Source organism: Anomalospiza imberbis, chromosome 1 (assembly GCF_031753505.1).
Source record: "Anomalospiza imberbis isolate Cuckoo-Finch-1a 21T00152 chromosome 1, ASM3175350v1, whole genome shotgun sequence".
In the NCBI taxonomy this organism is placed as follows: Eukaryota; Metazoa; Chordata; class Aves; order Passeriformes; family Viduidae; genus Anomalospiza; species Anomalospiza imberbis.
The window spans coordinates 50,160,517-50,170,705 of NC_089681.1; the positions used below are offsets into that span (position 1 = coordinate 50,160,517).

Here is a 10,189-nt window from a genome sequence, read left to right on the forward strand (position 1 = left end):
TGAACTTCTCTCATTTCAGCTGGTATCCACTTTCTCTTGGCCTTCCACCACTGAGAAGAGCTTGCAATGATGTCACTCTTTCAGTGAAAAGAAAGCACTCCTTATACTTTTAGCTCTGCTATTTATCTGTTTATGCAAAGTACACTTTGCTCTGTGATTTAGATTGCTGTTTCAGATTTTAACTTTGCTAACAGCATTTGCCAAAAATTCAAATATAACCAAATCAGAGTGAAAGTGAAAAACAAATCTAAGAATAAAACTTGGGTGGAAAGCTCACCCATGTGATCACATCAAACTTTCCCTGATGTGCCATGGTGATGGCAGCACTTCAGCACTCATTACTGCATTTCCAGATATCGAAGAAGCATCTCTTTATATAGGTGCAACATGAGAGCCAATTATTCATGCAGATTACAAAATAGGCCAAAAAACCAAGATACATGCTGGAGCAAAGCTATGAGGAATGCAGTCTGCTAGTTTTCAGACTCAAAGAGTTTTGAGCAGCGTGTCCATCGCAGTAAATATGCATTGCTTCCTGGCCCCAGAAGCTATTGCTCTCTCAGGCTCCTCAAGGCTCCTTAGAACATCAAAGGACAGCAATCCAAAGCAGCAGTCACCTTACAGACCTTACTGCTACTCAGTCACCAAATTACCGTGTACAGTCATGCAGAAGGCTTCTTAACTGCACTCTTAAGGCATGCAGCTGAGGGGTAAAAGACATAACCAGAACTAAGAGTGAAGGTAAATGCAGTAGTGCAACAAATGTTCATCCTGCCTAAAAGGTCACATGATATGTGGTTAATGCCATTATCCTCCAGGACTCTGGAGATTGCCCTGAGACAAGAGCTTCCCAGCACAAGCTATGGATCAATAAAAAGGATTAAGCAACAATACTTCAGAAATGCTTGAATGTAAACTATCAGGCTTTATCTCAAATTTTCTCTAAATCTGTTCCTGATAAGAAATTCTTAAGTTTGATGTCCATCTTTTAGTCTTAGGCTCTTTGCAACAGTGCGAGAATGCAGGTGATGCAGATTGTGCACACTCAAGAGACTGAAAAAGAAGGAGGTGAGGGAGAGAGAGCCAATGTCAACCTTCCCCCCTTTCCCCAGAAGGGGTGTGTACCAGCTAAACTCAGCCACAATCTGTCAGCAAGTAGCCAGTGCCAGCCCTATGCTCACTCCCACGCCTTACCCAGGACAGGGCCATCACCACACCAGGAACACTCGCCTCATTCTGGATAAGGACACGCAGCCAACCCCACTCCCAAATCACATTTGTCTTGTCCCTCAAAACTTAAGGCTGTGCATATGCAAGGTTGTCACCACACAAGTGAGAGGTGAAGCAAGTTATTTTCCCTAATTAAACCTATTAGTAGTAACAAGTCACTTCTGCTAGGTCTAAATACCTCTGAGATAAATCCCAAGGCTGCTAAGCTGCCAACCTCCCCTCAGTGCTCAGAGGCAGCTTCTTTACTCCTACAGACAACACTGGGTAAACACTACCACCTCCAACCATGCTCCTGAAGCAGATCTCCAGGTTGATATATTCAAAGCAAATGTTTTCCCTGCAGCTGTCCAGCCACCTTTATTGAAAGCCCAAAGGGCCAAAACCTCCTCCTCATGGAGCAACAGCAGATACCCCCAGAAGAATATTCTGCAGATCTGGCGTCTGCACACAAGGAAAGAGTGTGACCCCGACAGAGCTTTGCGGGTTTTTTTATTTTAAAAAAAGAAACTTCACCAGAGACTACTTGGGATGGAAGACCTTTTCGTAGAAAATTCTTCTACAATATTTAATACAAACACATTATCAACACATCATCTCTTAAAAGTTCACACTGCAGGCAACATTGGTATTAGGAACAGTAAGGAGAACAACACAGTGCTTTTCTAAAAAGCCATCCAATGAATCTTCTGTCTGAACTGTTTGCAGAAACAACTGAGTAAGTCAGAAAAGAAAAATTAAAATGTTCTAAGCTGTTGCTTCACAGCATGTCTTACAGAAAAGTAATTTAAAAGTTATTACAAAGACAATAACACTCAATCTCATAACATGACACTATTTGAAATTAATCCAGAGCATGTTAATTCCTTCACCTGTGCCAGTGATAAAACAGAATAAGGAAAAAAAAAAACACACTTCATCAAAAATAATTTGAAATTTAGTAAGCTTTGCCTGTTGCATTGACAAAACCAACACTGCAAAAACAGCCTTAGCTTTCATCAGGCACAGCTTCCGATACGTAATAGTCTTCCTCTTTCTCCCAAGCAAGCAGAAGTAAGTGAAACTCATTTTGCACACTCACCATAATTATCCATATTCCAGGAGGCAGCCATTCATCCAGTTTGTGAAGTCCATGGTTTCAGCACAGTCATAGCCATCAGCAGGAAAATGAAGAGAAAAAGAAGAAAAAAAAAACCTCTTGAGATTCAATGAACAACACAACACTACTGCTTTCTGTTAAGTCTGCATTAAAAGACAGTTTCAGGTAACTCATTAAATGGACTGAACATAAACAACCCTCCACTCTCCAGTTTACTCTAGAAAGAAAAAAGAAAAGACCCCCACAATATCAATGTTAATAAAAGAATAATAATTGCAGTCTAATAAAGATCTGTCAAGGCTGTCCTCAGAATGAACATTTTGTGAGCGGGGAAAATGTCTTTTTAAGGAAAAAAAAAACTTTCTATTGTACTTCCCCCATCAGGCAGTAACAGGTGTGCAATATCACAAATAGAAAAAGGTATATTATTTTCTCTTATACTGCTGACATTTCAAAATCCTTGATGAGGAGATGTAACATTTGGCAAGGAAGTAAGGTAAAGCCACCACAGCAACTGCTCAGTTTCAGAATCCTCAGTCATGGTGGAGGATTGGTAATTTATTTTTTGCAATTAAGGGGACCTGCAGCCTACCCCACAGCTGAGTATCTATGCACTATTACACATCTGCAAACCATCAAGAACACCCAAGCTGAAACAACTTTTTTTTTCAATTTGGCCTTTGAACAGTGTCTGAGTGACCAAACTCAGTGTGTGTCACTTCTCTCCTACTAATAAAAACCCAAGAAAGAATTTTACAGCTTTCCCAGGCTCAGCATTGATTTCTTTTGGCAACTGTTCCAAAACACTCGACCAATTTAACGTTCGGGTTTTTTTTTTTGCTTTTCTGTTTGGTTGGGATGTTTTTCATTATTATTCCTTTGGAGACTAAATGCTTCAAAGAGATTGGTCCAAAATGCCAATTGCTATGGGTTAACCTAAACAAACTGCATGTGTGTATGTAAGGGCAGACAAAGGCATGCTCTTCTTTTGACTCGAGAAATCAATTGCATGTGCAAGTTCAGGAAGTGCACAAGGTCCTGAGCACAGATGAGCAGGCGAGGAGAGTGCTAAAGCCTGAGGTGGAAGGAAAGGAGGCAGTGAAGGAAATGCTGTCATCTCCCAGCAGCTCTGTGACCATCAGATTGATCACCAGGCCAAGGCTGACAAGATGTCAAAAGGCCAAAGGCCATTGCAAAGTCCCTTCCAACAGACTGGGATGTATCTTCTCCGTTCACATGTTTCAACCATACAAATTGTCCAAACCAGCTGTTCTCAGGAACAGTCATCCTCACAACTCAATGCTCTTTTGCTGGGTCCCAGTAAAGGGACTTTCATTTTCACCTCTATAAATCTCAAAGCAACTCAGGAGGGCAATGATGTGGTTTCTATTTGATCTCTGCAGAAACTATGCCATATGAAGGCAAATTAATCTCATAGTGTCAAAAAAGAACACAAAACTGGCACAAGCAACTAATTTGCAGCTCCCCCCTACTTCGATGGATAATGGCTGATGAGTTACCTCCTCCTCAGCCTTCACGGCCCATTAATAAGACAGCACGAACGGCTGCAGAAACAGGAAGATGATTGCTCACATATTTACCACTTAGCTAGCAAAAAACTTTTTTTGTTGTTGTTGCTCGTTTTCTAGGAGTGCTTTTACAGTAGGAGCCATTCCAGTGCCTTCATGTGAAGAATATTGGAGAGGAAAGGGAAAAGAGATTGCAAAAGATTTGCCTTCATTTCTGATTTCTCTTGTCAGTCTTGTGTACCCCAGTCCTTCCCCAGAGCTGCCACCATGCACTTTTACTGTCAGTGTGACTGTAGTTACAGATTGCCCTCAAGATATTACCTGTCTTTTACCTCTGCAAGGGAAACTGAGATTACTGGGAGAACATTTTTAGTGGAGCAGACACGACTCCAAGGTACTCCCAAGGACTGCAAAGGCCATTGAGTCACCTGACTGGACACGGGACTTCATGTTAAAGAAAGTGAGATTTTGATGGTGGCATGGAGCAAGCTTAACATTAATGAATTTATCAGGATATGAGAGGTCACATGAAAGCAGATGTTGAGTAGGTGGGGATGGCGGGAAACATGGTGTGCAAAAACACGAAGAAGGAACAAAACAAAAATGTATGGATGACTCAGAGCTGGCAGAATTCATGCAGGAGAGTTGCTAAACTGGTTTATTCAGAATGGGGAGGGGACAGGAGAGCAGCATGCCCATTGACAATACTGCAGATACACTTCTGAGTGAAAACAAGAGGTGGTTGTTGAAGTTTGACACGTTATAAGGGACAGAGTTCCATTATCAGCTCAGAAGGTTTGAGGGGGGAAAACAAGGTCACAATATGCCATAATGGGATGGATGGATGAATGAGATGTAAATTGCCTTGAGAACTGCAGCAGCATCCACTGCCTACACCACATGCCAGTTGCTTGGGTCAGGGGGAGGAGAGATACATAAGAGCAAGACCACAGGGACATTCTGCATTTCCCGTGTTCCTCTTCACATACTATTTTTCCATGACACTGGTTATGAAACTGAAAACGTTGGTTCAGCTTCAGGCAGCAATTTTAGGGTCAATTGCTTCTTCACCAGACACTGAAATCACAATTTGTCAAGCATCAAATTAACTGTGAACGTTTTAGGGGACAGTGAACTTGAGTTATGCATTATTATTGGGTCCCCTTCCTCAAAATTCTATCTTGTAATCCCTCTTGATATGGCAGGTGCCTTTTTTTTGCTAGAATCACACTTTAAGATGAACTCTGCAATTACACTACTTGCTTTTTGCTCCACCAACTCATTCCTGACTGTTATACACTCTTGAAAGTACAGATCTCAAGTCGTGGAATACGCTTTCAAAACCATGTGAAGCGTTTTATCAATTTATCACAAGAGTACATCAATATAGGTTTTCCAGCTGAAAGCATTTAAAAGTTTCCTGAAAACTTTTATAGTTCAGCTTGGACTCACTCCTAATCCACAGACAGGGTAAAAGACTCATCTGGCACCAGCACACCACAAAATAAGTAAGCAATAAAGCCTTAATGAGGTTAGCTGTCCAACAAAGCCCCAATACTCAGGGCTGCACATCTTTCCCTAATACTGTCAGTACAACACAGAACAACTACAAGCCTTGGTGCTGCAACTGATATCACTCAGTATTCAGCTATATTAAACTGGTGTTTAAACATCATTCCAGCCAATGCCCCAGCAGGCTAGGGGAGATGGAAGCCAGTGGAAATTGGAAAGTCATTGGTGGGAATGATGTCAGATTTGGATTTATTGTGTCACCTTCAGTAGCAATTCTGGGTCAGAATCAAACTTTTATATTTTACTCTTCTATGCAAACCTTAGAGAGTGAATATGAAAAATGTATTCTTTAAAATGGAAAAAAAAAGTCTATCGATGTTCTGCAAGTCCTATAGGTCTGCAGTTAATTTAAATGAGAAGTGATATTTCATATCAAGGTGGGATGCTCGTAAATCTTTTGGACACATGTGAGTTAAGATGAAGAAAAATATGAAATCAGCAATGCAGTGAAGATTTTACATTTAAGTGATACATGACAAAGGTGAGTTTGGTTTGTTGGGCCTCCATTTCAGTTCTACCTCGCCAGCCTGGTATCTGACCACTGAGGTGCTTGTTAAAGCTTACCACACCATGAGCCATGAGCCATACAGCTGAAAATTCCCACTTGCCTTCAGTAAAACAAAGGCAGCATTAAACGTCAGCAGTATCAAAATTTCCCCTTTACCCCTGAAATACAAAGCCCAAGTGCTGTTTGAGTGTCACCAACACAAGCTGTGCTAAGTCCTCAGAAGGTGAGGAACTTCAGGCTTGTCTTAGCAAGGTTTCATAGTTTCACCCAAGAACATGTCTGTGGAAAAGCTGTACACCTGCATGCAAATAAACATATGTATAAACATAGCATACGTATGTAAACACAAATGCACCATGCATATGTATAAACGATGTATAATTGATATAAAGTGACTCAGCACCCAGCAGGTGGCACTCATACCCTGAGCTCCCGAGGCCGGAGCGCGGTGGGAGGCTGGGACTCGCACTGCTCTACGGGAGGCACCATCTCACTGAGAGGTGAAACCACCATGGGCACGAAAGCACCCGCCACCCTTTTGCAAGGCCTGATGTGTAAAGTCCAGCATCTGGTCCAAAATCCCATTTAGCTTACTGGCCTGGCACCCCCTCCATTAATTCCCTTAACAGCTGCAAGGCTCCCCCTTGACTGCTGTTGATTCTCAAGTGCTCTTGCAGCCTTTCCAGAGGAGCAGTATTTTGGGGACTGAAAGGGCCCTGGAATAATTTCCATATAGAAGCATCGCATTATGATATCAAGAACAATACAAGTAAATGTAAAGATTCCTTCAGACTTCATCACTTTTCTCCATTTGACACACCCAACTAGTTTTCAATTAATCCCACTAATAATTTGGGCTTTTGAAGATCTTATGAATGAGCAAATCAGAACTGGAAGAGGAAATGCTGTTTTTCTTTGATTAAAATTAAAGATTTGTTTTCACCCTAGACTTCAGTATCACTATCATATGTACATTCTTAATACACCTCCTTCTAAAGCTGAGTGGTGCTTCCACTTCAGCTGAGTGGGTTTGTTTTAAAAAAAATATTTTCCTTTCCAATTCAATATTCCACCCGTCACCCTTCCCTCTTTAAAAACAAAAATAAAATCAGTTTAGAAGCATCATTTTGAAAACATCAGCTCTTTGTGGAGCAGTGCTGTTCCCTATTAAGAGAATGCTTTGTGTCAGATTGAAAGATACCTTTCCAAGGTCATTTCATGTTCCAATGGGTTTGTTATGAAGTTGTGGAATGGCAGATAAGGTTGCATGAGATAGTAAAGTGCCTTCCTAAGCTAGTTCTGGGCAGTAATGTGCAACCAATATTTGAGCAAGGGACTTCAAGAAACTTCATGTGCTGAAATAAATGCTGCTGTAGGAAGGACAGAAGTGCTACTTAGATAGCGATAATCTGTTTCCCAATTAAAAAAAAAAAAAAAAAAAAAAAAAAAAAAAAAAGAAAAGGCCATTTTCTTGAGAAGTTTGCACAAATTGTTTGTTTAAGGCACTTGGCAAAGGTTGGGTGCTTCTAGGAACTTTAGGGGGTATCTCTTCAGCAAGTTAAAATACTCAACCCTGTGTAATAATGAGGATTTGATGCTAAAAACTGCTCAATTCAGAATCAATAGTAATGCCTTCAAATTGCAAGAACAAGGATACAAGAGTATTAAGTACCAGGACCAATAATTTGCAAGGTTAAAAAGGGGAAGGAAAAAAAAAAAAAGTTGCATATCTAATAACAGTTCTTTAAAAGTCTTGTAGTTACAAGTGTGAGGAATGTTGATCCAGTATTTTTAGACTACTTCTAACAGATCCCAAAAATGGAGGAAACCGTATAACAGTATCCTCTTAGCAAGCTTTTAATACTGCCTGAGCCTATCCCAATTCCTACATATCCCAAACTCTCAAAGAAGGTAAGCATCTGCCAGCACACTGAATTGCGTGCCACCATTTCGGCCATCACGTTACGGACTAAATCCTTCCCTGGAAGTAACAGAGGAACAAACATGCAAACTCCAGAGAGAAGAAGGGGAAAAGATCCTCCTCATAAACGTTTAGCTACATCTTAACGTGGTTTAAAGCTTGATGAAGGATCACCCGTTTGGAATACAAAACCACAAGTATTTGGCATCGAAATAGCCCTAACAAAAGGGTAGGGGACCCTGAGGTGGTGTTTTTCAAGTCCCAAATGAGCATTTTGGGGATCCAACAGCCTGACAGGAAAAAGATTAGAAAAATGGCCACCCAGCACTGAACTATGCACAAAATGCAGAGTTTCGGCGCTTCCAGTTCTGCATTGCACCCTGCGCTCCCAGCCCCCCGCATTCCCACAGGCTCGCAAACGCCCCCGACTCCCCCACGCCGCTGTCCACTGCCGGGGAGCGGGGAGAGGGGGGGGGCTACGGTCCCTCGGCGCTATCTGCAACCACCCCGGGGCTCCATTACTACTACTTTTCATTTTCCTGCTAGTATCACTTTTCTAATGAATTGCTGTAAATGTCACCAGCTGAGTAGTTCGGGGATTTTTTTAAACATCCGAAAAGGTAGGGAAAAGTGGGGAGGGGAGGTGAGGCACACCTCATTAATATCCACTATTAGACATTTTTAATGTTAAAGCAGCACCGACCCTGCCGCCCGCAAAATCTTGCGGCTTCATCACGACTGGCCCCAAGCCCCAAAAAGGGGTTTCAGTGCCTCATCAGCACCAACTGGGCTTAGCAGCGGATGCTCCTCCGGCCGCGCTCCGGCTTGCGCAGCGCGGCCCCTCCGCGCCCCCGCAACCCACCCCCGCCGCGCACCGCGCGTAACTTTGCGGACGCCGCCGCGTCCCAGTGCCCAGGCTGATCTTCCGCGGGAGATGCTGCGCTCCGCGGAGGGCAGAAAGGCGGGAAGGGCGGCTGAGGGACAGGGTCCGGCAGGAGCCATACCCCGCCTGCGGCACTCCCGCACCGCACCGCCTGGCGCCGCGCATCCCGCTCCGCACCGCGGGTAGCAAGTCCGCCCCGCCACCGGAGCGGGGGCAAACCCTGCCCGGCGACCCCCGAAACGACCCACGGCGGGAACGAGTGGGGCACGGGACTGCCAAAAGGAGAAACGCGGAGAAGGGAATGGAAACAGGCGAAGAGACGCCCCCGCGCCGCAGCCTCGCCGCCCCAGCCCTCCCTCCCGGCGCAGCGGCGCGGAGCGATGCGCAGCGGCAGCGCGCCCCGCGGGGGCAGCGCACGCCCCTCGGCCCTCCCCGCTGACCTCAAGCCAAGGACAGCTCGGCGGTCCCGTTGCGCATCGCGACCCGCGGGCCCCGCTGATCGGAGCCAGGCCAGGGCGGCAGCAGGGGCGGCCGGGGAAGCGCGGGGAGCGAGGGCTCCTCACCTGAGCCTGTCCCGGGAGGTGCTCTCCGCCGCCGCTGCGGGAGGGACGCGGCTCCTGCCTCTCTCCACAAAGAAGGCTGGTCCGGACAGCCCCGGCCCGGCGAAGTTACGCACCGTCGCGGAGCCGGGCTCCCACCTGCAGCGCCCGTCAGACTCCGGCAGCCGGCACAGCACGGCTCGGCTCGGCACCGCACGGCTCGTACCGCCCCCCTCCTCCCCATTGGAGACGCCGCCGCCCCGCCTCCGCCCGCCCGGAGCTTCCGCGGGGGCGGCGGTGGGCAGCGCGCTGCGGGACCATCCTGCCCGCGGAGCTGGCGGCCGGGACAGGTGAGGAGTCGTGCGACACACCAGCTCCTCTTGCCACCCCACCACGGTCTCTGGTTTGGCTTGTAGTTGTTTTTTTTTTTTTTGTTGTTTTTTTTTTTCCTTTTCTGGGGGAAGAATGAAAGTACTAAAAGCGGCTCCGTGAGGTTACTTTATGCCGATGTTTCGTGCTGTTAGGCTTACGCGGAGCTTGTTGCCGCAGCAGGCACTGAGAGGCTTTGATGCAGGCACTGCCGCCCGGTCCGAACCATCTGAACATGGTTACTAATGCCCCGAGCAGGCAGCGGCAGCTCAGGCAGGATGTCACAGGGTGAGTAGTCCGTGACAGATCCAGGGAAACCGCAAACTTCTGTGCAACTGCTAGAGGATACGGCCGGTTGGGCTTCCCGAGGGCTTCCCAAGCAATGCTGCCCTCAAAGAAACCTGAGCAAAAAGACCTGAGCACCTCATCCTTTCAGTCTGTTTTTCTGTTTAAATTATAGGTAGCCCCTTCACAAGTGCACTCTAGACACATAGAAGGTCAGCATTTGGGAGCTGTGGGACAGAAACAAGAATGCAGCTGCA

At 45.6% G+C, this 10,189-nt stretch overlaps 1 protein-coding gene and 1 long non-coding RNA gene across 26 annotated transcripts in view; one reads left to right on the top strand and one right to left on the bottom strand.

Moving 5' to 3' along the window:
* Positions 1 to 9,549, bottom strand: part of EPB41L3 (erythrocyte membrane protein band 4.1 like 3) — a 143,102-nt gene extending 133,553 nt beyond the window's left edge. For 7 of the 25 annotated variants that reach the window (XM_068191716.1, XM_068191732.1, XM_068191707.1 and 4 more), the window contains exon 1: positions 9,303 to 9,493. Coding sequence is in view for 5 of the 25 variants with exons in the window: in XM_068191905.1 (XP_068048006.1) it covers positions 9,303 to 9,522 (220 nt within the window). In the remaining 20 variants the exon portion in view is untranslated. Of the gene's footprint in view, positions 1 to 9,302 lie in introns of all 25 variants that reach the window. The other 18 variants (XM_068191638.1, XM_068191628.1, XM_068191647.1 and 15 more) reach the window with 4 other exon arrangements.
* On the top strand, positions 1,416 to 2,180 carry LOC137474894 (uncharacterized). Its single transcript, XR_010999550.1, has 2 exons — positions 1,416 to 1,494; positions 1,574 to 2,180. It is a non-coding gene; the product is annotated as an uncharacterized lncRNA (long non-coding RNA).
* Positions 9,550 to 10,189: the final 640 nt, after the last annotated feature.